The 27942-nt window shown below is 41.8% G+C and overlaps 1 protein-coding gene and 1 pseudogene across 2 annotated transcripts in view; both read right to left on the bottom strand.

The window, feature by feature from the left end:
• Positions 1-417: 417 nt before the first annotated feature.
• On the bottom strand, positions 418-937 carry LOC107041827 (annotated as a pseudogene).
• Positions 938-3257: 2320 nt separating this feature from the next.
• The window catches only part of LOC107041828 (protein RRP5 homolog), an 88308-nt gene continuing 63623 nt past the window's right edge, over positions 3258-27942 (bottom strand). For both annotated transcript variants that reach the window (XM_015262599.1, XM_015262598.1), the window contains exon 4: positions 3258-7001. In XM_015262599.1, coding sequence (XP_015118085.1) covers positions 3337-7001 — 3665 coding nt within the window. In that variant the 3' untranslated portion in view covers positions 3258-3336. The remainder of the gene's footprint in view (positions 7002-27942) is intronic.

Raw genomic sequence — 27942 nt, 5'->3', positions numbered from 1 at the left:
CGCAAAGAGTATGGACTCACCCTCACTCAGGTGGTGGTGGAACTGAACTCCGAAGAGGGGATAACCGTGCTCCTTTTTTACGCTGTAGCAGTATTTGTAGAGGGGCTTGTCGTTTTACGGCTTTGATTGAGTTTTCTCACTACGTCTACGATCTTTCTTGCGATAGCGACCTGAACGGGTTGGAGTGTTTGAACGGTGAGTTCCTACGGTGGAGTTGCTGCCGATACTGCATTCGGTCTCGTCACTAGAGTTGTCGGACTCCTCGTGGGAGGAGGCGTGGGTCTTCGTGGTTGCTTTCTTCATTTTGGGAGGATGATGGTGCTGGAGGTACTTACGAGGACATATTCGATTGGTGGAAGGATGATCTGATGGTGGGGAGTCAGTCTTGAAATAATTGATGGGCTGTCTGGTGGATCTTTAGATGTTGCAGAGGGGAAAACCGATTTTCAGACCTAGAACTTCTCCGGGGAAGGTTAGTAGACGCTCGGCGCGCAGAAGACAGTTGTCATCAGGATCTTGAATATCAGTATTGAGAAAGTGACGAAGGGAGTATTTTCTGAACAGCTCCTTCGCGTTATGATATGTCATACCAAACGTCCCAGCCACGTTGTGGCAATAAACAAGACGGACAAATCCAGTCACCACTGAGATGGAGTTCCCATCAATACAATTGATGTTGGACTCCACCTCAGATATTTAATGCGTCACTGGTCCATCAGTCGCAAAACAATGAAATCATCAGTTATATTCGTCTTGGGCTTGACCACCTGTGATGCAGACTTACACTGATGCACCACAAGCCTACATTTTCGATCTTTAGCAGCCGAGTGGAGGAACCCGGATATTTCTCACAAATATCACTGTTCGTGATGACGAGGAAGGAAATTTTTCAGTCTTTCGCTCGAATACCGCTGCAACTTCTCAGAACTCCCGCCATTCACCATGATTCTTCAAGTTTAGAAATATGATATTTATTATAAAATAATACAGTGTAATTGGAACAAATATAGTTATCGTAATTCCTTCATGATCACGTTTACTTTATCAATGGTCCTTGGAGATTCACGAGACCTGCCACGACTGTGAGAACTTCATCGAGACTTGATACTAAGTTATAATTCACGTTGAAATGCGGTCCGCACATTTCAAACTCGCGAATTCTTTGGATCAGTCGTTCCACATGAATGCGGAGACTAGCGATTCGTTTGGATTCAATAACTTCGTCGTGTGTTGGCTGTTCATATGAAGACACAGATGGTGGTCGAATTAAAGTGCAATTTTTAATTAATATTTGTTGTTCAATATGTTTGAATCCTCGATTCGCCATGATACCAATCCCAGGTCGATTTGTTAGGAGATTAGTGTATCCTGATTGAGTAAATATTTCTGCATCGGATGTTCGACCTCCGAAACCCGGGGAAATAAAGTTGATGATTCCATCGGGGGTACAAGATACTAGATACTTCATCGTGTTGCATTTTTTATACTCTGACCACGTCAATGACTGTTTAACTGGGTGGGTCGGTTTTTCAATTTCTATCTCCAAACAATCTATGATGGATTCAACTTTACCATAGTGACCCCTAAATGGAATCGGGAGTCGTTTTTCAATTTCTGATGAGGGAGGCCACAAAATGAAATCCCTCATAAGTAGCCAAAGCTGGTACAGTTTCATTAAAAACACAACTGGCATTTGACGTGGAAATTCCAAACTCCTCAGCGAGAATAGCGAAACTTTGATTTAACCTAATTTTTGTCAGCACAAGAAAAATGTCCAGTTCCCTCAAGTCACATTTTTTAGTAAAAATATCCATCAAAGGAACCATACACTCCGTAGCAATTCCTACATATTGTCGGGGATTATTCTTGATGATGCGATTGGTGTATTCACGACTCATTTGCCTGAGTCTTTCTTGTTGAAACACACTTTTGATCTCAGAATCACTGCCTTCTTTCTCTGTCGACAAATATTCACTTGTAGTAAAAGTCGAACTGAGAGTAGTATCAGTGATTTTCTGACTACTCTCGTTAAGTGAACCGGAAGTAGTCTCAGTGATTTTCTCGCTACTATCGTCCATTGGAGGCTTCTCTCTCCTAGAATCCTCTTCGGAGTGATAGAAAGTTGGAACAGACACTTGCAACTCCGTGAAACTGTCAATCAGATCCTAGACAGGTGAAGTATACTGGTCCCTGCTCGATACTCGATATTGGATAGATTTGCTCCGGAAATGTGGCCGAATATTAGCTTGAATACATTTATCCCTTCTCAAAAGATTTCCAAGTGAATTCGATTCATCACACATCTCCATCATCGAATTAGACATTTCAGAGTAATTGAGAGATAAATTGCCCCTCGCCGAATAAAACATTTCCGATGGATTATCCCCATCATCAAGTGATAATGCAGACGAATTTTTATCGTTTCTGTTCACATCGCTCTTGAGACGTTTTACAGGTGTAATCTCTTCTGGTTCGTGTGAGATTGACATCTGCGAACTTGAGGCCTCGAAGATATGGGGGACAGCATGCTCCTTCATTTTCATTCGATAATTCATCAAGGACCATTCCATCCAATTTCCTATATCATTTTTCAACTAGAAAAAATACAAAGTTGAATGAAGGCATAAAGTTGATGAAAATTTTCCCAATAAATGACAGATATTTACGTCAAAGTGATCTTCGCAGACGTATAACTTGCTTAAAACCGCAAAATCTGATAAACTTCGCCCACAGGCTTCAATCCACCGTTTCCTCTTTTCATGAGGCATATTTTCCATTATTATTATTCTGTTAGCAAGTAAATAAAATACAACCAAACTTGTTTACATTGGCAGTCGTCATGTTGAAAATTATGACTGACTTGTGAGGTCACACACGCGAGATGTCGCTACGGGTCCCGTTTTCGCGGTAAATCAAAAAGGTAAATTTTAAATTACATTTATAAATGGAAAAAACAAAGAAATTTTTTTTTAAATAATCAGGTTATGTTACTAACGCCCTGAACTTACATATGGCACAAAAATTGGATTTCATGCAAAACCCCAATTATCTGTTTTCACTCGCAAGTTTTCTTGATGTAGCATCTGCATATTATTTAAGCCATAATGATAACCTTTGTCTTTCACTATCTCATTATTCATGCATTAAATACTGTAAACATGTTTCTTTATTTTTGTAACACCGCTGCTTGTACCCCTCCCTTTACAATAAGGGTGTTGGAATCCCTTTCGCAAATAAATTATCTATCTAAATCTAAATTAAAGTTGAATTCATTTCAGTTTTTCATTTATTGTCGATTAACAATTTCATCATTTCCAAAATAAAGGAACAAAAGTTTCAGTGATTAAATTCAAGGTTGCCCCCACTGCCGTAATTCTCCACGTATTTCCTGGCAAGTTTGCGTGTATGTGAGAGAGTTTCTGTAGTTCCATATTGTTCCTCAAAAGTAACATACTTCTCAAATAACGCTTTCATCTTCTTTGGGGGCAGTATTTGATTAACAGCGTGTTCTAGGATTCTCCGTGCAGAATCATAACGCTTTGATTTAATTAAAACATCAACGTAAATAGACCAGACGTCAACTCTTTTCGGATAAGATGATAATATTTTTTCGAAAAGTGTCTCAGCTCTTTCATTATCCCCAAATTTATTCTCCAACTGTGCGAACTTCACCGTGAGATACACATGATCGGCTGCAGGGAGGGACTGGAGAGCCCTCTGCATGGTTTGCCTTGATTTTTCAGTCAATCCCGACTTTAATAGTACAGCTCCACATTGCACCCAAACCTCTGGGAGGCTCTTAAACTTTCCCGTGATGGTTTTCACCGTTCTTTCGATTTCAGCAGTTCTCCCAGCATCTGAATGGATCTTCAACATATGAAGATAGATCTTTTGAGAGTCGTTGGCTTTGATAGCTTCCAGGAAGATTTTGTTCAAGGTCTCTGGGGTACCAAATCTTGACTCGAGATTCAACCAACCCTGCCAGATGTTTAGCTTCTCATTTTCCTGCCTGAAATTGATAGTCTTGAGGGCCTGTGCAGCTACAGCTCTCGCTTTTTCTATCTCTGTACTTTGAAGGTGGTATGCCATGTATTGCAACCACACGAAGGAACTGTCAGGACTAGCCAGTATAAGCCTATTGAACTGCTCCACTGAATTGGGAACTTGATTGCTAGCTAGTTCTTCTTCTTTCTCTCTGATTTCTGTTTCCTTCTGACGCTCGAATTCTCTTCGCTCCATGGCAGATATTTTTCTTTTTTTTCTGGTGGGCAGTTCTTCAAATGCTCTTTCGTCACCACTGGACTCCTTTTTGAGACACAGGGCAGTGTCTGGTTTTGAGTCCCAGAAAAATCCACATTCTGGAATACTCAATTCTTCTACTTCTGCATATTTTTTATTTTGAATTTTTAACCCTGAGTCTTCAATTGCTTCACGAATCACTGCGACTTTTCCCATAGCCTCTGATTCGTTTGAGCTAGCACAGATGAGTTTTGCTCTATGTTGTTCTTCCTCTTTTGGTACAATCACTTCAAGTTCTTCATCTTGTGACTGTGAATGTTGTGGTTTTCGTTTTTGTTTGGTCTCTTCAGATTTATAATCAAAGAATTTTGGCATTAAAGTATCTTCAAGTTTCTTAGTAACTTTAGATTGTCTGGTTTCATCTAGAACGTCATCTGCTTCTCTATTCCTTTTCAGCGTTTGACTTTCGGAGCCTTGATCGTTAGGTTTTGTGATATCTTCTATCTTCACCGCAGAATTCATTTTCTTATCATTTAATTGTTTTGTCGTAACAAACGCAGTCTCTCTATAAACAATCGGAACAATTTCTGATTCATCATCCTTCAGGATAACATAACACTTGATCGTAGCTCCAATTCTATAATTTGATAGATCAGGTGTCAGATCGTTCACATGGGCTTTAGTAGGTAATGCCACGAGACTCCCCTTACCGCAGCCCTTCACAACAGCAAGAACAAACCACTTATCTACCAAAACAATTTCTCCTTTCAACCTTTTTCTAAAACCATCTTCAAGGATTTTATTCTGCTTAGGTTTGATGGCATGAATCCAAATTGGATTCAAGGTAATCTCGACAAGTTCATCAATGTAATTCATCCATAGAACAGATCCATTCACTTCATCACCAACTTTCAGTGATTTTTTAAAATGACCTTTCCGCACAGTTGCCGGAATACCGTTATTTAACTTAATAATGACTCCATTTTCACTTATTTTCTCAACAACTCCAGAGACTTTTTGTCCTAGTTTCATTTTCGAGATTGTCTTTGTATTATAATAACTCTGTAAGGATAACTCCTTCAACTTCGAAAGATATAAAGCCAGAACATCAACAGAAGTAATGACATCGGTGTCATTTTCTACAGCAGACGACCAGACTTCATGGAGACTCGTTGTCAGATGAATGACCTGAGTTTTTTTATTGATTTGAGTGATCTTTCCAAACAATATTTGGTGTTTAAATAGCATTGTTATATGGTCTATTTTATTCAGCGCTACAATTCCGTAGCATTTTAAGTTCTTCACCGGCAACAAAACTTTAATTCCTGTTGTGTGGATTTGCGTGATGGAACAGGGAATGCAGTCACCAATGGATAAGTTTTTTATATCTATATACCACTCTTGAGGGATCAATGTTTTCGTTAACACAAATTCCGGAGTTGTGGAGAAGACTCGAGCTGAAATAGTATCTCCGGGAACTGAAAGAACAGCCATGCGTTTTCCCATTTCTTGACAAGGCGACATGTGTCCTGCTGGCAAGTATGCTGTGATGGTACCTTTTCCAGAGGGGTGAGGAATGCGAACATGGACTCCTTCAACTGAAGAGTCCATGACTTTCCCCTCTACTGTCGCACCGATCTCAAAAGGACTTATCTTCCATTCTTCATCTTCTGCACAGAGCTCGAGGATTAACCTATGTTCCTGGACGATGATGTTTGCGACCTTCACATGCACCACTTGGCCCTGTCTGAATGCTTTAATTCCCCCACGAATGTTTTGTAATGATTTTACAGGAATTACACCTTTTAGATCACCGTAGAATTTAACCAATAGTCCTTGTCCACTTTTACGGATGATTGTTGCTAAATATGTGGAACCAACTTGAGCTTCAGCGAATTCTGATAGAATTGGAAGATGACTGTATACTAATGACTTTTTCAATGTGAAATTGAAACGTTCTCCTTTTTTGTCTCTTGAAAGGACTCTCGCTAATAGTTTTTCGCTGATTAAGGGGACAACTGCATCATCGATGTCATGAATCTGCTCCGGAGCTACATCTCCTAGGATTCTTCCTGATTTTACGAAAAGAAATTTGTTTTCTCGGTTTTGACGGATAATTTTCACTTCCATAACGTCACCCAGAGTCACTGTCTCTGGGATCTTGTTCTCGGAGGTAAGTTCGTGCTTCAGAGTTGAACAGACGTAGACTCGATCAAAATTATCGTACGTTAATATTCTACATGTGTGGGTAGAGTTCGGAGTGAATTTTTCAGAAATTCTCTGGAAGTCAACCCCCGTACGCTTGAAAGGGAGAAATCCACGAATGTTCTTTTCAAGTCGCAGGACAATTCCTCTCGCGTCTTGAAAAATAACTCGTGCTTTTTCGATTTCCCCACATTTGACAATTTCGAGTTCTGGTTCTAGAGGCATTTCGGTGAAGTATGAAAATTTCACGATGGGGAGAGTGTAGAGAAATGTTGCGTGAAGCTCTGAACCCTGTTCGTACGTGTCTAAGGGTTTCTGGAGATACAGCCGGTTTATATAGCCAATGTTATCAGTATTGAAGGTAACCTGAAGTCCGTCAGGGAGAATTTTTCCAATTGTCAGTAGAAATTTTGTTCCAGGGATCAGGGTATCTACGTGCTGAGCTTTGGATAATGAGGGTGCATTCAAGTGTGTGGGTTTTGTTGATAGTTTCACTGTTGTTATACTCTCGGCGGTGGTTGCTGAGCGAACTGCGCAGAAAATCTGTTGCCCCGGATCTGTAAATTATTTTCAAAGTATTAAGGGGTGTTTCATCTGTATTCGAAAGGGAAATGTCATTATTTTCGAGTCCTGATTCAATTCCTGAACCCGAAAATTTTCAATTTTCAAGTGACTATTTCAGTATAGATTTGAAAATTTTTTGAATAGGGGAGTGTGGGGCAAAATGAAACAGCGGAAAAAATAAAATAGTCGAAAAATGACTCTTTGACACGATTCAAGCAAAAAAATTGTCTTTTTGTTGAATTTTTTTTTTAACTTTTTTTAAATCTTGCGAGTACTAATGAAAATGATAATTTTCCATTCAGCAGAATGAAAAATTATGGAGAAGTTTTGACGGGAGAATATTTTGTCAATAGATTAAATGAAAACAAAATGAAACAGCAAAATCCAAAGTCCAGAGAAAAGCCCAGGGGGTAACCCAGAGGAAGAAAAAGGAAAATGTGATGTTGAATTTCAATTGAATGAAAAAAGAAGTGTAATCGGCTTAATCTAATCAGTTGAATTATAAGACGAATAGAAAATTATTATTCTCATCAGTACCCCGAATAATAAAAAAAGTTGCCAAAAAAAATATTTACAAAAAAAAATTTTTTTGCTTAAATTGTACTAAAAAATCATTTTTCGACTGTTTCATTTTGTCCCACTCTCCCCTATTTATTGATTTCTTCATCAGATTTATTGATTTTTCTTCCATCACTTGCTCGTACAGTAGAACCCCGCTGTTCGCATATTTGGACACCTTCTACCCCTTTTCTAGTCCGTCACCCCTTATGGAGAAATTACGCGTAACCGACTGCACACGTGATCTGATTAAAATTTTATGCCTGCTCTACGCAATGGATAACAATAAATTTCTCAGATAATCGAAAATATTTTCAAATTCGTAAACTCAACATTTGTCGCAAAGTTCTTTTTTCTAATAATAAGTTGAGATTTTTTCCATGTGCAGCAATGTAATCTATACACGACCTCTGTCTCTGTATGTATTACGAGGTCCAGTATATTTCATTATTGGTATTTACATTTTTGATGGCCCTGTTTATTTGTAATAATTTAATTGTTTAAACAATATCACGGAGACGGTGGCAGACAGGGAAAAAAGTTTCAACACAAAATATAATATATCTAAAAATACACATTGTTTGTTTTATAATTTTTTCCTTAAGTATGATAGGTAAGCAGTTATGAGGGGTGGGAGCGAAGCGAACGGTGCGTTAGTCCTTGCGGGAAGCGTCGGTGCGCTACCATGTTTTTTTTCCACTTTTTTTGTTTTAAAAATTAAAAAAATTGTAAACGAATGATTTTTCTAGCTACTTTCGATATTGCTTACTAAAAATAATTTTTTTCCTGTTTCACGTAGTTGTTTGGGTTTTTTTAATTTTCAGAGGGGGGACATTTTTTTTTGAATTGTCAAAACATTTTGAGGTAGGTTAGTTCTTATGATTTGTAGAATTCTTTATTTCACAAACGATCGAGATGGGGGAAAAATCATGAGGCCTAACCCATCTCGAAATGTCTTAACGATGTTCAAGCAAGAAGTAGGATATTCAAAAAATGCAGCTAAGTTTATGAAACTTTTTTCTCATATTATTTTATAGATTTAGGCACCCCCTTGCAAAATTTCAGAAATCCCAGGTTCAGGACAACAAAAATGAATTTTAAAGTTGCTGCTTGTGTATGAGGTTAAATGGGTCATCGATAATTTCAGTATTTTTTCCACATTGCTGACTGATCGACAATGTAAGGAAAATGTACGAGTTATCGATGCTCCCTTTAACCGCACGTATAAACAGCAATGTTAGAATTCATTTTTGTTGTTGTCCTGAACCCAGGGTTTCTGAAATTTTGCAAGGGGTGCCTAAATGCATTAAACAATATGTGAAAAAAATTTCATGAAATTGGCTGCATTTTTCGAATATCCTACTTCTCTCTTGAACATCATTAAGGGGAAACGTCGGTGAAATTTAAGTCTTCACTTGGCCTTGGGACCCATTGAACAGTTTGTGATATATGTCGGAATATGAGAATAACTAGGGAAAATCGCGAACCCGATCGATTTTGCCCTGCATAACCACGAAAAACTTCATTTTTACCTTCAAAATGCTCGTTGCGCCGTAGTTTTCATACGATTTTAGCTTATTTTTTCAAAATGGTCGTTACACTCCAAAAAATGAAGTTAAGCATCCGTTTTACTTTATTGGCAATAAATCATGAATAAATCAATTTTGAATTTCATAAATTTTTTTTTTGAACCTGCCTTTTTGCTTCAACTTGCAATTTGTTGTTCAGTAAAATTAGATTGTGCATGATTACAATGCTCAATTACTAAAAACAATGAATTTTTAGTAATACTCTAGAGACTTGAAAAATTTATGAAATTCAAAATTCAATTATTCATGATCTATTGTTAATAAAGTAAAACGAATGCTTGACGTTATTCTTTAGAGTATAACGAACATTTTGAAAAAAAAAGCTAAAATCGTATGAAAATTGATTTTGCACGGGGCAAAATCGATCGTGTCCGCGATTTTCCCTAGTTATATCCATATTTCGTCATATATCACCAATTGTTCAACGGGTTCCGCGGTCCATTTAAAGACTTTTAAATTTCACTGACCTATCCCCTCAAATATTTAGAAGAAAAATATTTCCCCTCTGAAAATTAAAGTCTTTGGATCTTTTGTGGGAAAAAAATATTTTAAAAAAGATCAATACGGTGCAAATAAAGTCGGTTATTTCCAAGGTTACTATATTCATCAGGTTAAGCCAGCGTATGATCTTTGCCGTTGGGCCAACCGTGTTAAAGCATAGGAGAAATTGGCCCAGCAACCAATCGCTGGCATAACCTGTTAACGATGTTCAGGCGATGACGGAATGTAGGTGTGGCGGAGATGAATCTATTGTATTCCTGCGGAAAACCAATCCCACGAACACGAAAATTCGATTCGAAAATTCGATTCCCTTCAATTAAATAATACGACCATATTCCGATTCTTCTGTAGTCATATAATATTTTTTATAACTATTTAGTTTTTTTTCTACATCCTACATGCTTTAAAAAATTTGTATACGCAATTTTAATAATAAATGTAAAATAATTAATTTTTGTAAAAGAAGTGGCAACGTCGGCCCGACGCCAGTTGTTTTTCCTCAGAGTTGGTCGGCCTGCCATACTCTATGGAGGGTTCTCGCCACTGATCTTTATACTAACTGGATAGACTATCCTGTAAGACACTGGTGACCCAAGTTGGACGTTCACCCAGCGCCTCCATTGTATGGCCTAGGAACTAAGCGCGCCGTTAGCGCGCTTGCGCGACCGTAGTCGCGTAGAGGGGGGTGGGTAACGTGACCTGGTAAAGTTGGAAAATTGAATGGTCATTTTTCTGATGTTGCATTATACAACATCAAGATTTGAAGGGAGGATTTTCATTGTCGTCAATTGAAATGATAACTGTGACGATTGCCGGGAGGAATAAACACAAAGTGGAAAAACCATTCATCTTCCGACAAATTCTTACATGAATATATATTCTCTTTTTAAAATAGATATTGTGTGGTGCAATGAGGTGACATTTTCGTTACAGGAGAGGATGAAACAAAAAGATAATAGAAGCTCGATTGTGATCAGGATTAAGTGAAATAGCATGGGCGGAATGATAGGAACAATTCGATGCAGATCTAATTGAAATATAATAAAAGAAAATAGAAAAATCTAATTTAAATAATTCTATCTTTTTCTGCAATAGAAAATAACAGTGGTATTCATTAAAATTATTTTTCATAATTTCAAGGACTAATACAATACAACAAAGACATTATTCAACAGACTGTGTGAGCTATATCACTGCCAGTGTTATTATTTTATTACCATTAGTGAACTTCTCATATCACCAAATTATTGCCTTGCATTGTCGAATGCAATTCATATTTACTCTTTCTTTTTATTATGATTGGAGCCTATGTTTCATACACATTACCTCTTGCAATATCTACTTATAGTTGCATTACACATTTCACTGATACAAAATCAGAAACTTATGGAAAGATAATTCTTTCGATTTGGTGGATCTTTTTTTGCAGTATTCACACCGAACCATTTTTGTAAAAGTTTACAGAATGGAAGGAATGAATTATTACGTAACCTCACTGACAATTGAACTCTTCCGAAAGACATTCGTCGACAGGTAATGTCCAGGTATTCGCTGTTGATTGACAGTCACCGAAATGACAGATATTTGGGGGTTATGGGACTGGAAAAATGACACAGTCAGATAACCATCCCCACTATCTAGCATTCTAGTCGCGCTAGCGCATTGAGGCTTCCTGTAGTTCCGAGGCCATACGAGGGAGGGGCTGGCGAACTATTCATCAAGGCCCTCAGTTTCCAGCATACCCAGCCCGTAAGGATCGTCTATCCAGTTAATATAGAGATCAGTGGGCTGTGTCCCCCGATTAAAAAATTCATTCCCCCCACCCCCCGCGCCTTCCTAATTGAGATGAGGACATGAAACCAACGCCGATCGATCGAGAATTGAATTCTCAATAAATGACAGCGATTTCATTCCTTAATCTCAGTAAGGAGAAAAGAAATGAATTTTCAAAAGCGCGGAGTAACCCCGAACGGTTCTCCGGCGTCGCGTGAGTCCGCAGGAACTCCCCGATTGGAAAATTCCCCCCCCCCCCTTAATTGAGATCTAGGCATGAAACCAACGCCTATCGATCGAAAATTATATTTCCAATAAATGATACTGGTTCCATTCCTTAATCTAAATTAGGAGCGGAGAAATGAATTTTCAAAGCGCGGAGTAACTCCGGACAAGTTCTTCTCATTCAAAAATTAATTTCTCCCCTCTCTAATTGAGATGAAGGAATGACACCGACACCTATCGATCGAGAATTATATTTTCAATAAATGACACCGGTTTCATTCCTTCATTTCAATTAGGGAGGGGAGAAATGAATTTTTGAATGAGAAGAACTTGTCTGAAGTTACTCCGCGCTTTAAAAATTCATTCCTCCGCTCCTAATTGAGAATAAGCGATGAAATCGGTGTCATTTATTGAAAATATACTTCTCGATCGATCGGCGTTAGTTTCATTCCTTCATCCCAATTAGGAGGGGAGAAATGAATTTTTGAATGAGAAGAACTTAACAGGAGTTACTCCGCGTTTTGAAAATTCATTCCTCCTGTTAATTAATGAATTGATTCCCCATAAAAACATTATTTAATTTGCGTTCTCCACCTTCAAAGCTACCCCTAGTAAAAAATTAAAACCCAAAAATTTTTTTCGACAACCCCCAGCCCCGCAATTATCGCAAGTCCCACGAAATCATCACACCATTAATTAATTATTAATTAATGAATCGATTCCCCACGAAAACATTGTTCAAATTGAGTTCTCGAGCCGCAAAACTACCACTCGGAAAAAATTATAACCCCAAAAGTTTTTTTCCGCGACCCCCCACCACAGTAATTTACGAAAGTCCCACGAAATTATTACTCAACGAATTAATTATTGATTAATAAGTCGATTCTCCACGAAAACACTGGTCAATTTGTCTTCCCCACCCTCAAAACTACCCCTAGGAAAAAATTGGAACCGTCAAAGTTTTTTCCGCACCTTCCCACCCCCTTAATTATCGCAAGTCCCACGAAATTATTATTCAGCCCGCTTCGCGCGCTCCCTCTTTGGGGTATGACCGGTAGGGGTTGGTGGAACTGGGTGTAACCCATTACGGGTCGAACCAATAACTTCGCGACCATTTGTGTTTACTTTCATTACTTTTTTTTATTATGTATTTATTCAATCTTTTTCTCACATTTCTCCGAAGAAATACCCATAGAAGGAAAGTTTCTTCGCAGATTTAATAAACACTGGGGTCATGCCACAGTGAATACAGCGCACGCGATACGCAATGCTAGTCATTGTCAGAAATATTCAGAAAACAGTTGGATAATTATTTCATGCGTTGCATGCGTTTAGCGTTGCATCCATTGTGACATTACCCTTAGGGTGATTTCACAAAGAACGCATTAGCAATTTAAGTCAACTCAAACTTCAATCAAGTTTGAGTTAAACCCACTTTACTTGACCCACTTCAAAATTCTCTCAACTCCGAAGCTGATCCACTTAAAAGTTGGCAACTTCAAAGGTGACCCACTCTAAAATTTTCCAACTTTCCCTTTTTTTTTAATTGCAAAATTCGAAAGTTTTATTTAAAAAACTCAACAACAACTGAGGCGATTTCGTTCAAAATCCAATGAGAATCAAGTTATGTGTAAACGCATCGATTACATAAAATTAATTCAAATCCCATCCATTGGGTTTTCTCCATTTACTATTTTCACTCATCTCTGCATAACGTCTAAAAAATTGTTTTTGGGAATTGTTGAAGATTATAATGGTACATAAAAAAAACGCAATGAACGTTTGTTCAATAAAAAAATATACGCAATTTGTTAGACCTCGTGCCACATTCGTTTTTCGGGGTCATTACAATAATTTCCTCCCTTCGGGTCGGGAAGTTGAAAATCTGTACGACGAAATTTTCATGATCCATTCCAATAATTCAAGAATGGTAAAGTCAATTGTTCTCATCTAATTCAATCAGTTCTGGTGGTTGAGTAAATACGCGAGACTCAATGAGGGTTGTGAACCAAGGGAGTAAATGGACTCCTGACTCAGAATACAGGAAATTCTATCACAGTACACTTTTTTTTATCTGATTATGTCTCAGTCATAGTGATCTTTTCTATTGACTCTTCTTCGCCCCTTCTAATGCATACAATCCCGCCTATTAAATTTCACCACATAGTCTTTCTAATTCTTATCTTCTGACCCCGTGTATTCAGTCGTTCAGGGCACACGGGGTCATTTTTCCTCGCGGCCCATTTAACCCCCTCGTCCCTGTCCCCCCATTCAACCCCACGTGGGGGTTTTATGGACATCATTGTTGTGATCACTTATGGAATCAGAGCTATGATAATAAAAAAAAATCAAAGTTCAAAAAGTTTTATTTTTCGAATAACTGGAAAACGCCTAAGTCGATTTTGTTAAAAATCCACTTTGTTCTACTGCATGCGAAGATTCATCGATTGTATGAAGAACAATCCAAATTGCATCATTTTCACTGGAAAAATGATCAAATAAGTAAAAAAAACGTCATTTTTGGCGTTTCTTCACATGTTTTTTGCGAATAACTGAAGAACCGCTGAAACGATCGTCTTCACGAACTAATCAGTTCTAAGTTACAGAAAGATGCATCGATTGCAAAAAAAAATTGAATCATATCATTCATTCAAGAGTAATCGTCGGACAAAATTTTGTTCACACACACACACACATATACACACACGCAGGGGGAGGACCGTACAAGGTGCTTATGACGCGGCTAAAAAGCCAGCCTATGCCATCTCCGTCATGCCCTGAGCTCCTGGAGAAGATTGTAACGGCGTTGTTCCCTCAATAACCGGAACTCCGCCAGTCCACGGAGCACAGCATGAAGACTTCGATCCCATCAATTATGGAGGAACAACTTAAGGAAGCTTGCGACAGAGTGGGAAACACCAAGGCTCCTGGCCTTGATGAAATCCCCAATATTGCATTAAAAGCAGCGATCAATGCAGCACCAGGACTGTTTCTGGACGTATACAATGCCTGCCAGGAGGAAGACACCTTTCCCGCCAAGTGGAAGCAACAGAAACTAGTGCTCCTCCCCAAAAGGCAGAAGCCACCGGACGAGCCATCATCATATCGCCCACTCTGCATGCTAGATACAGCTGGGAAAATCCTCGAGCGCATCATCCACAGAAGGATAGAAGCAGCAGTAGAACCGCTGCTAGCTGATAATCAATACGGCTTCCGAAGAGGTCGCTCTACCATCGACCCCATTGACCTCGCCGTCAACACTGCCAAGGAGGCGATCTCTTGGAGAAGATGGAGAGAAGGTACGAAAAAGTACTGCCTGGTGGCGATGCTAGATATCAAGAACGCCTTCAACGCAGCCAGGTGGGACTGCATTATGAAGGCTCTCGAGAGGATGATCGTTCCAGGATATCTGCGGAAGATGGTAGCTAGCTACCTCACCGACAGAGTTCTCAAATACGACACAGAGAGCGGCCCTAAAGAGTACCAAGTCACCGGAGGGGTACCTCAGGGCTCGGTGCTGGGCCCTTTCTTATGGAACATCATGTATGATGGATTACTGAAAGTAGTATTGCCAACTGAGGTGAGACTCGTGGCATTTCCGGATGACGTGGCGGTGGTGATTGTGGCGAAGCATCTGGAGGAAATCAACTCCATCTTCGATACGACATTCAGGAGAATACGTCAGTGGATGGATCTAGTTGGATTGCAACTCACGGAGCATAAAATGGAAGCGGTGCTCATTACTAGTAGGAAGAAATTGGAAAGTATCACACTGCAAGTCGGTGACTACCAAATCACATCCCAGCCGTTTATTCGGTATCTTGGAGTGATGATCGATGCCCGACTCAAGTTCAAGCAGCAAGCGGAGCATGTGGGTGCCAAGGCATCTGGAGTCAGATCCACCTTAGCATGCCTCATGCCTAATATCGGAGGTCCTAAGCAACGGAGACGAGCGCTGCTGTCTTCAGTGGTTACGTCAATGCTTACATATGGTATTTCCATTTGGGCTGACGTTCTCCAGCTGCAAGAAGCTCGCCGTAAAATTGCACCTGTCTATCGGCTGAGTGCCCTCAGAGTTGCGAGTGCATACCGGACGGTATCTGAGGACGCAGTCTGCGTCATCTCAGGAATGTTACCGATAGAGGTATTAACTGAGGAGCGAAGATCCCTGTATTAACGGAAGAGATCAGAAGGGCTGAATCCCGAAGAACTGAAAATCCAAGAGAGACGAAGCAGCTTGAGCCGATGGCAGCAGAAATGGTCCGATTCGACTAAGGGGAGATGGACCTATCTCCTGATCCCGCAAGTGGCTGCCTGGGTAAGTCGAGACCATGGAGAGATAAACTACTATGTTTTGTCAAATGCTTTCAGGACACGGGTGCTTCTGGGCATATCTTCATAAATTCAAACATGAAGATTCCCCGACGTGTCCCACCTGCGCAGAAGTGGACGAGAACGTGAAGCACGTATTCTTCACATGCCCCCGTTTCAGTGACATCCGGGATACTTGGGAGACTGAACTTGAAAGGAAAGTCTCGCCCGAAAATGTAGTAGAAGCAATGCTGTCATCAGAGACAGCCTGGGACGCACCGAGCAACTTCGCGGTGGAAGTCATGAACGAGCTCAGAAACGAGGAACGCAAGCGCCAAGTTGCAGTATAGGTGAGAAATCTATTTGGAACTTCGTAATTACACATAACATCTTAGCAGGTTAGGGGGACGTACATTGGATGGAAAGAGTGGAAGAGCAAACAGCGGAGAACCCCCCTCGTGAAGTAATGCTTCACGGTGGTGCCACGAGGGAAATGGGAAAGGACGATTAGAAGTAAAAAGAGGAAAACAGGGTTTTTACTGGGTAAAAATCCCAAATCTGGTTTTTAACATCACTTTACCAGAATCTTTGAAGATTTTCCCAAACCTCTATAAAAAAAAAATACACCCCTCCTGGGAACTGCAGCACCTGGTCGACGGTGGAGGGGCTTAAGGGATCTTCCCAAACTAAGAAGCAGTTCGAACCGACGTTTGTCCTTTTCAGGACATCATAGAAGAGAAGCCCAACTCCAAAGGAGGCGTGCAGGGTGGGCTTCATACAACAGCCTGCCCTAATGTCAAGGTGTTCACCGTGCTAAGTTCTGGAAGGCGCCAGGGGTAGTTGACGTCGCGAACGGTGGTCCCTGGGGCACCAGGTCCCACCCCAGGTGTATTAAGTGGCCTTACTCCTACACCCGGGGTTCTGTCAGGAGTGGACTGTTATACTTCCCTACGTACTCGTGGGAATAGAATGGGGAAAATTTATAAAATAAAAATAATGGAAGATATAGGAGGGATGAGCGGGCAGCATGCCCAACAAGCAGCATTTAGTGCAAGTGTCTCGATGCAGAAACATCAAGCGTGGGAGAGACGCGAGAAGATCCTGAATGAGCTTCACGAATTTACCCAACCGGAAGGCTCAAGGAGCTGGTGGACAGGGAGGCAGCATAACAACCTCCGACTACCACAGTTGCACAAGTCTTGAGAACGCCTGTGCCAGTGCGAGACCGAAATGTCACCGAAACATCTGCCCATGACACAGAATGCCTGACGACGGGGGGTCAACCACTGGGGACAGCCGGGAAATTTGCAGAGCGAAACGGCGGCAGCGAAGTTCATCGTGCCTCGAGAATAAGGCCCCGAAGAAGCCGAAGGCAGGAGGACCAACTCCTCCAACGAGAACGGATGCAGCGCAGACTCCCAGGGACACGGACTGGCAGACTGTGAGAGGGAGAAAGAAGGGGGAGCAAGGTAAAGCGCAGCCTCTAAAAAAACCACAGCAGCGGAAGAAGTCGCGCAAAACATCGACAAGACCTGATATGCTGATTGTCCGCCCCAAGGACAAAACGAAGTATGCGGAGATGCTACGGCGGGTGAAGGAGGATGTTTCCGCCTAGCAGGCCACCGCCTGTGTTGAGAAAATCAGGAGAACAACCACTGGAATTTGTTGATTATCCTGACCAAGGATACAGCGGATAAAGGACATGACCTGCAGAAGACCATAACTGATATCCTCAGGGATGATGCCGAAGTCATCAGTAAGGGACCCCAAGCGGAGCTTGAGATTAGGGACATGGAGGAGACCACGACTAAGGAGAAAGTTCTCGCAGCACTCCAAAGGGCAGCCGGGGAGGGATGCGACATCACCCTCGATGCTATCAAGTCGCTGCGCAAAGCATACAGGGGCACCCAAACTGCCTCGGTAGCGCTGGCAACAACGGTGGCTGCGAGGGTCGTAGGTGAGCACGATAAGATCCGCATAGAGTGGACCAATTGCCCGATAAGAAGAGTGGAGAGACCTATAAAGTGCTTCAAAAGCTGGCACTATGGACACCTATCCACCAGATGCATGAACACGGCAAACCGAGCAAAACTCTGTATCAGATGCGGAAAAACGGGCCATAAGTCCGCTGACTGCCAGAAGGATGCCCGATGCGCTCTGTGCTTTGAGAAAGGGAACATGGAAAATCTTGCCCATGTAGCTGGCAGCAGTAGATGCCCGATCTACAGGGAAGCATACCAGAAGATGTGCAACAAACGAAGATGAGGGTACTCCAGCTGAACGTCATTCACTGTAAGGCCGCACATGATCTGCTTATGCAGACGTTGCGTGAGCTGGAAATAGACCTGGCGCTGATCTCGGAGCCGTATAGGCACCTGGCCACACAACCGTGGGTAACGGATACCACCACTAGGGCTATTATTTGGTCCTGTGGTAAGTGTCCCTTTTGTCTGACCTTTGTGAGCAGTGCCCTCATGAGGGGTAATTACTCCTCGGAAGTGGCAGACTTCTACACAGCCAGTGACCACTGTGCAATACTATGGGAGGTATCGACGGTTCAGAAGATTGGAGAAGCATGTCCGAAAACCAATACAATTGGCTGGAAGGTTAGCAACTTCGACCTTGACACGTTTTTGGTTGCGCTGGACGCTCGCCCAATCGATGGTAGAAATGCCATAGAGAAGGTCAGCGAGATCATGTGGAGAGTCACAGACGCTTGCGATGCTAGCATGCCTCGAAAGCGCACTCAAAGCCGGCTCCCACCGGTACATTGGTGGAATGATCGAATCGCTACCCTCCGTAAGGAGTGTCTCAGGGCGAGGAGGTTATCACAACGTAGCAGGAAAAGGCCAAACTCCGAAGAACTGGAGGCCCAATACAAGAGTGCGCGCCGAGAACTGAACAAGGCAATAAAGTGCAGCAAGACTGAAAGGCTGAAAGGAGCTAGTGGATGGAGTTGAGGATGATACATGGGGAAGGCCCTATAAGGTCGTGATGTCGCGGCTGAGAAGTCAGCCGATGCCCTCACCGACGTCCCCAGCTCCTGGAGAAGATCGTCTCGGTGCTGTTCCCTCAACAAAGAGAGCTCAACCGGCTATCAAGACAATGTGAGATGGAGGCCATCCAGCCTATCACAGAAGATGAACTGATGGAAGCATGCGGTAGAGTAGGCAATACCAAAGCCTATGGTCCAGATGGTATACCAAACATCGTGCTGAAAGCCGCCATTAAGGCAGTGGCAGCGCTGTTTTTGGATGCTTACAATGCATGCATAACTGAAGGTTACTTCCCTCCGAAGTGGAAGGAGCAGAGGCTAGTGCTTCTCTCGAAAGGGAAGAAGCCGCCGGACGAGCCATCATCTTATCGTCCACTCTGCATGTTGGACACAGCCGGGAAGATCCTTGAGCGAATCGCTCATAGGAGGATCGAAGCAGTAGTCGACCCGCTGTTTGGTGATGAACAACATGGCTTCCGAAGGAATCACTCCACCCTGGATGCTATTGACATCGTCGTCAATACAGCCAAGGACGCGATTTCGGGAACCCGATGGAGAGGGGGCACAAAGAAGTACTGTCTGGTAGCAACACTAGACATCAAGAACGCTTTCAACTCTGCCAGGTGGGATTGCATCATGAGGGGCTCTTGAGGCTTTTCATGTGCCCGAATACCTGCAGAAATTGGTCAGGAGCGGTTTCACCGAGAGGATCCTCAAATATGATACGCAAACTGGTCCCAATGTGTACAGAGTCACCGGGGGAGTTCCTCAGGGCTCTGTGCTGGGTCCACTGTTGTGTAATATCATGTATGACGGACTCTTGAAGCTGACGCTGCCAAATGACACGAGGCTTGTGGCATTTGCGGACGACGTTGCTGTGGTGATTATGGCGAAACACCGGGAGGAGATCCATCTCACATTCGACCTAATCTTTGAGGAGATACGTCGGTGGATGGGCACAGTGGGGGTGACATTGGCAGAACACAAAACGGAGGCCGTGTTGATGACTAGTCGGAAAAAAGTTGAGACAATCACGCTGAAAGTTGAACTGGGAGTGATGATTGATACCCGCTTGAACTTCAAGCACCAGGTCGAACACGTGGCAACCAAGGCCTCAGGGGTTCGAACACTCTTATTCCGCCTCATGCCAAACATTGGAGGTCCCAAACAAAAAAGAAGAGCGCTGCTGTCTACGGTGGTGACGTCAGTGCTGAATTATGGGATTCCCATCTGGGCCGATGCGCTCCAGTTCCAGGAATCTCGGCATAAGATCGCTCCCGTCTATCGGCAGAGCGCTCTGAGAGTTGCTAGCGCGTACCGCACAGTGTCGGAAGATGCAGTTTGTGTGATCGCCGGAATGCTGCCCATCGAAGTATTGGCTGAAGAGCGGAGATGTCTTTACCGGCGGAGAAGGTACACTACATTGAGCCCAAAAGATCTCAGGGAAGAGGAGAGACGGAACAGCACCAACCGATGGCAGGTGTTGTGGGATACCTCAGCGAAAGGAAGGTGGACTCATCGTCTAATACCACAGTTAGATATTTGGATGAACCGTCCCCGCGGAGAGGTCAACTACTATCTGACGGAGATGCTCTCAGAACACGGATGCTTCCGAAAGTATCTTCATAAATTCAAACTTGAAGAGACTCCAGAGTGCCCGACCTGCAGTGGAGAAGGAGAAGATGCTGAGCACGTGTTTTTCAGGTGCAAAGGCTTCGCATGGCTTCGCATGGCTTCGCAGTAGTTGGGAGACTGCAGTGGAACACAGAGTCCCACCTGAAGACCTGGAGAAAGTCATGATTTCATCGAAAACAGCGTGGGACGCCACGAGCACGTTCGCAGCCGAAGTTCTGAAAGAACTTCGACGCGAGGAGCAGGCCAGGAGGAAGTAATGAGAAAATCCGAGAAGAAGGAAGCATTGTCTTCAACCACCTGATGGGAGAGCTGCGGCTAAGACCAGCCCTGCGAAGTAATGCCTAACGGCGGTTCCGTGGTGGGGAGTAGAATTACAGTGTCGTGGTCTGTTTTTTAGTCCGTATGGGTTGCAAATTTGGCGAGCTGAAAGCAGGTCCCACTTACCGGGAGTAAGACCTAGGCTCGTGGTCGTTACCGTCAAGACCTGACCGACTGGGGCACAATGTGCGTAAAGAACATTTTCCAGACCATGACGTAGAACAAAAAAACACACACATACACACACGAACATATCTTCAAAATTCGTTGAAAATCATTCTCAACGTCAAGAAACGTGGACAAATCATGAAAATTCCACATTCGATTTTCGGGGTCATTACTATAACTACCCAATAGATCGGGAAGCTAAAATTATGCGGCAGCATCCCCCCATCATCTCCGACTGCGACCGACTTGACCGACCGAGTTGGTAATTCAACGTTTCCGCCATCTCGCGGAATTTCCCAATTCGGACTTTTATTGCCATATATCACACTATCAATCATACCGTCAAATGCTTGGCAAACGAAAAATTAATTATTGATTTTCCTTCATTGCCATCGTTTCGAAATCGTTCGGGGATGTTTAGGAAAGCATTTTTATTATTTGGGAAAAAGTTTTCGATTTTTAATTAATTAAATGAAAAAATGCGTATAGTTAGCAGACCAACATTTAAAAAAATATATATATCTAGATTTACTCAAAATCGTTTGGGGAAGTCAGTGGTAGCATCCGTTTCATTTGGGAAAGGGTCGAAATTATAATCTAAATTCAATTGTCAACTAGCTGGAGTCATCAGGTGAGGTATTGGTTAGGTTAGATTCCCCGTCGCCTCCAACCTAAATTTAGGGTCCATCCCAAATTCCCAGTCGAGAATTTTCCCAGCGGAAGTAGAGGCAAGTTCAGGTTGCTGAAACAGATAGAGGTGACATCTAGCGGCGATATGAATAACAAAAAATCATGAGTCAGTCAGATGGCGGGGAATGTACTAAAGGGGTTTTGGTAGTAAGTTTGAAAGGGATTTCCTTATACACAGTCGTGCAACCGAAAGATCATGGCCTTTCCATCAGCAAAATGACGGAACCTGATGAAATCGCGGTGAAGAATGGGAAAAAAATCATTACTTCAGCAATATTGAGATTAGATTACCTTGAGCTAATTAAAGTTCACTAATCATCATTGAAATTTGTTGAAAAATGTCAATTTTCAATTGACAATTTCACAAATATTAATAAATTTCTGAATTTTATATTTTGATGCACCAAATAATCGTCAATTTTTCGAATTCAATCGCGTATTGAGGAATAGGTTAGAAATTGGGAAAAATTCATTGATTGTTTTAATAATATAATGTAAACATTGTCCAATACAGTTATTGAATTTCGATAGAATAAGGTCATTTTATGCAGCCATTATTATTATGCCGAAATCTGTCTACGAACAGGAAAGTGAGGCAATAGATACAAGTAGAATGCCCGTGCCAGCACGGCATCCTTCTCCATGTCACTTGCAACATCAAAAGAAAGGTGCAGGTTTTTGAAGGAAAGGAGAAGATTCGTGTATACTGTGTATCCAGTATCTTACCTTTTTCGCTTAGGAGGTTTCTAGAGGAGAGTGGGGGGAGGTTCTACAAATACAAGTGCATTCCCAAGCCAGAACGGAAAGGTTCGGGGTCCAATATCTTCATGAAGATAAGCAGATTCACGCGCTGGCACGTGAACCCTTAGTATCCAATATACCTCCATATTTGGCCTATGGTATTTAGGAGGGGGGAGAAGAGAGCAAATGGTTCAGTGTAAAGACGGGGATGAACGGTTTTTTTCTTTAGTGTTTATGAGACTTAAAGGTCAAGAGGGGGTGAGCGGACCTAAGCAGGTTCTCATGCCGGCACGAGCAGTTTGGTACTCCAAATTTTTCCATCTGTCACTGATGGGACTTAGAGATTCCTAGATTAAGGGGTACAGGAGATTTCAACTGCATACAAGGATATCAACCTGACGACAGGTGAAATCTTGATCTCAAGTACCTTTTTTCCTTCTATGAGTAAATTGACGTCCTGGCGCGGAAAACTTCGATATCAAGGACTTATGATATTTTACGATACAAGTGAGGAAAAGGACACTTCTTCTCATCAGTATCATAAAATATCATACAATATACATGAAAAAAAGTCCTTCCTTGAGATTCAAACAATGAGATTCACGTGCCTCTACGGAGAACTTTGATAGCCACCATCTTATGAGCAGACACGAGTATATTCATAAAATGATACTCAGTGGACTCAGGGGTGCGAAAAAAGATTGACACAAGGATATTCCTGTTGCGGTACAGTAAACATTCATGTCAAGCATCTTCTTACATGTCCTCTTTAGGATCCAAGGGTTGGAGGAGTTTTGAGGGTAGACAACAGGTATCACGTGCCGGTACGCAAAATTTCGGATTTTAGCATCTATTCATGTCCTTCATTACATTGAATAGTGAGGAAAGATCAAATGAAAACCAGTAGATTCCCGTACCGCCATTGGAACTCTTGGTATCCAGCTTCTATACTTTTATTGCTCATTACATTTCAAAGGGGCGGCGGAGCGATTTAGTGACAAAAAAAGTAGATTCACGTGCCGGCATGAGAATTCTTCGTATCCAGCATCTTTTCATGTATTCATTAGAAGAATAATGGGTGAGGAGGGATTGACTGTTAAAAAACAATCTTTCTCCATGACTCTTATGACATTCCAAAACGCCACGTCTAAAAAATTAAATAGAAAAACCTGGCGTGTTATCCAAGAAATTATATTGAATATCTATTGGAATTCTATAAGAATTCTATTGGAAAATTCTATTTCCTTTTTGTGTAATTTCTATAGAAGATATTTAATAGAAAAGTCAATGGATATTTTTTTCTAGCAGAATTCTTGGGCATGATTTTTCTAAGTTTTTTTTTTCTTGGATCTTATTATGAGAAACAAATGAAAATACAGCGGAAAAAACTTTGAAATTTTACGCCCCAGGAATTCCTCTAGAATAATGAAAATCTGTTGACTTTTCTATGAAATATCTTCTATAGATATGGCACAAAAAACAAATAGAATTTCACAATAGAATTCTAATAGAACTTCAATAGAATTCTTACAGAATTCCAATGGAAATTCAATAGAGTTTTTACAGAACTCCAATAGAAATTTAATAGAATTTCTCAGAGAAAGAGCTAGGTTTTTCTATTAACTTTTTTCATACGTGGCTCAATGGACATCAGTGAACTTTCACGCCCGCACGAGAAACTTTAATATCTAAAATCCCAGCATTTATTATGAAAAATGTAGAAAAACGACAAATTTGAAATAATTACAGACTTATAATTTTCGACAGGAATTAACATAATACAGGATGATTATTCATTTAACTAATTGCATAGTCTATTGCCATAGCATTAGAGATTTATACAACATAAGATCTGATTGATGAAACACTGGATTATCGGTGCAGCTAAGTGCATGGTCGTTACCATAAGCATTCAGATACAAGATTACATAATATTAATTGATATATATGATTGAAAGCATCGACATAATTAACATAGGGTAAATGTTTTAGGAACATATAGTATATCCAGAGTGCTTGGATTAGAGTTCTGAGTGAAACTAAGGTTCTACATGACATTTGATTCCTATCATTTTCCATTTGGTCTATACAAGTTTAGTTTCATTATGAAATCAATTCGAACGCAGTCTCTATTTTCTTGTCTGTCAACATTGAATTTTTCGTTTCTCCACGCTCAGCCTTGTGACTTAAATCAGAGAGTTATTTATTTGGTGTTGCTCCTGTCAACACCCATCAAATTTTGAACTCTGGAGAATCTTTCTTCTCCAATAACTTTCACATTCTCGACTGTGTGAATGTTAGTGGGAAGAATATCCTCTCTTAGAGTCCCCCCAGACCACCGTATCTTGGCTGCTTGTTCAACAGCAACATCGACCTCACATTCTTCTATTTTTTTTTGTCCCCCGTCAATCCCAATGGAGATGTTTATGCCAGGAGATACATTCGTCGCTCATCGTTGTCGACAGAGAAAGCGTCCGATCGAAGTGACTGCTCTCCTCTCCTGCATAGCTCTTCGATTCTCTCCCCTGGATTCTCCACTTCTTCGATGACTCCTGGATCTCTGGAGACTGTGGCACCAGTAATTTCCCCATCACAACTGATTTCCTCAATGGGCTCATGAGTTTCATCATTTTTATTCGCCTCTTCTAACATTCCTCCAATCGATACTTCCATCGTCTCGGTGGAAACCTCTTCGGCAATTATTTCCATTGAGAGATTCAATTCCATCACCTTCAATAATTTCAGCATTGTCTTTGAAGATATTACCAGGAATATTTTCAATTAGTTTCTTGGAGATTCTCGAGTGATGCGAGCTGATTTCTCTTAAGGAACTTTCTCTGCTCGAGGTTTCAACTGGCTCTGGCTCCTCATCGGTGTCGATTCCCTCGAGCTCTTGATCAGAAAAATCGAAGTTTGTGGCTATTGATTCGTCGTATGTCTTCTCATCAGAGAGTTTTCCATCGAAGTCCAGGAGTTGGAACTGCGTTGCTATGTTCATGAAAGGATCTTCAGAGTAGTAAATAGATTCGTTGCTTCTCTCCTCAGGGGCAGGATCCTCAACAACACATGAAGCATCATTTCTTCTCTCTGGATTTATTTCTTCTTCGAGATTTCCAGATAAACTTATCTTCTCTCGGTGCTCAGCAATTTGTCCAGGAACTCCAAACATTGCTTCAGGCACAATTTCCTCAGAATTTCCAATCACATTATGGTCGATAAATCCCTCCCTCCCGTTTTCTGTAGAGCTTTCACTCTCATCCGACAGATCTCCTCGATTCTCTTCTCTCCTGTCAATTAAGTCCTCGAGATTCTGGAGATCTCCTGAGAGGTTGAGAGACTTAAAACTAGTGCTATAGTCTCAGTTCTCAGCGTAAGCAGAGCTGTCCTCGCCGAAGGACTTCATCGGATCAAAGTCCATGTTCTCCTGGACTCGGGGTTTGTCCCGTGGATTATCCATGGGGACCTCAGGGATTCATCGGATCGAAAATTCAGCCTCGAACTCGTGGAGTGCCTCACCTCTGCAGATCTCTGGCGAATACTACTTCTTCGGGGTTTTCAAGGGTGCACTACTCGGGGCAACTTAGTATTCCAGCTTTCACTTATTGCTGGGTGAATAAATGTTGAAGGCTGTCATACCTTAGGTGGTATGGCAGCTGCAATGAATTATTAAAAAAAGAAAGAGAACACAGTTTATGGAAAAACGCCTATCGGCATAAAGAACTCAGATTTATTTGAATTAATACACTGATTAAAACGATTCACTGCGAATGGCGTGTTCACAAATGGTTTCTCACACACATGCATGTAACGCACACAACAGATTGTATTTAAGGTAACGAAGGCGTGAACCGCACACACACATAACACACATATAATGTTCGACAATTGTTACCTCGACTGAGGCGGCTTTGTTTTTTTGGTTTGGTTTGTTTTGGGTTTATGTGGTTTTGTTTTGCGCAATTCGTTGAACCGCGTCTTTGATGGCGTGGCTTCTGTGCCACGTGGTGACACGAAAACGTGTGATTTCGTACCGGTGATTGTTAAGTAGTTTTTGCGAATTCGTAGTTATTTGGGTTGATTCTAGTCAACCCTATAAGGTGAAATTCGTTCTCCCCACTTTACCGTCGCCTAACGCGTAACGCGGCGTCCCCACTCCGGGAGGCTCACTACGTCCTACTACGCTTTTCACCTCAGAGGGTTAAATAATATACTAGATTTATCGTTGGTCGTTTTAAGTTGTTGATTTTATCGTTTTTGTTAGGTTTGAAGTCAGGATGACTTCGTAAAAATTAGATTTTTGTTTGCCCTTTTCACAAGCTGGGATGTCGGTTTAGACTCTGTCGTCATACTACTGCCGGCCGCCACCGCACTCCCGAACCCGCGGAAAAGGTGCCCGTCCGGCGCTGCCATTACTCGTCGCCGACATGCGAACGCGGCCTCAAGCCCACATGTGTGTTACGATGTAACACTGGGGCTCCTGGGGACTATTCAGGGGGTGAATGTCGTTCTCATCGTCATCCGACAATTCAACGAATGTTATTTCTGTTTAAGCGTAATCGACTATGTCGAGGCACTCCTCCGTATATTCCCTCTTGATTGTTAATTCAGAAAAATCCCCTGCGTCCTCGATCCCCTCGTTCTCGCTGATTTGTGCGTCACCAACTCTCGAAATTATCGTTCCTGCCCCTTTGTCCGACAACTGAGTGCCTTCGTGCCGAATTGCTCACCAGGAAGGCCCACCCTCCTTATATAAATCAACTGTGAGCACGTGAGGATCCTCAACTCTCTCCATTTTGACAGCACAGTGTTTATTTTGTGTCGCACCAAGAATTTTATCCGATAAATGTTGTGTAAACCTCTTGAAAAGAGACATGAGGCACCATTGTTCTCAGAAGGCATTGGTCGAACTGGTGGAGAGGGCAAGGGGCTGAATTGTCGATCCATCAGTTCCTGAGGCCCCAAAAGATAAAACGCGAGAGAAGCCCCGAGTCCAGGAGAACATGGACTTGGACTCGATGAAGTCCTTCTGCGAGGACAGGTCTCTTCACGCTGAGAACTCAGACTGCAGTACTAGTTTCAAGTCTGTCAACATCTCTGGAAATCCCCAGGACCCCGGGCACTTCTCCATTACCAAAGACAACAGATATTTAATCGACAGGAGAGAAGAGAATGGGAGAGAGTCGTCAAACAAGGGCGAAAGCTCTTCAGAAAACGAGAGGGAGGGATTTGTTGAGGAGAGCGATTTGATCGAAAAACTTGAACAGACCAGGAATCTCAATGAAGTCAATATTCGATACTGTCAGTTTTTTTTAACACGGATGATGACAAAGTTATGGAGGTTGACCAGGCTTTTGAAGGAGATAGTGACAAGGGGAGGGAAAATGAAGAGACGAATGAACATATTTTACAGTTTCTTATGACTTTTCTAAA

Source organism: Diachasma alloeum, unplaced genomic scaffold, assembly GCF_001412515.2.
Source record: "Diachasma alloeum isolate Michigan unplaced genomic scaffold, Dall2.0 Dall_scaffold_00380, whole genome shotgun sequence".
In the NCBI taxonomy this organism is placed as follows: Eukaryota; Metazoa; Arthropoda; class Insecta; order Hymenoptera; family Braconidae; genus Diachasma; species Diachasma alloeum.
Note: the sequence above shows the minus strand (reverse complement) of the source record. Positions and strands in the feature narration are given on the sequence as shown.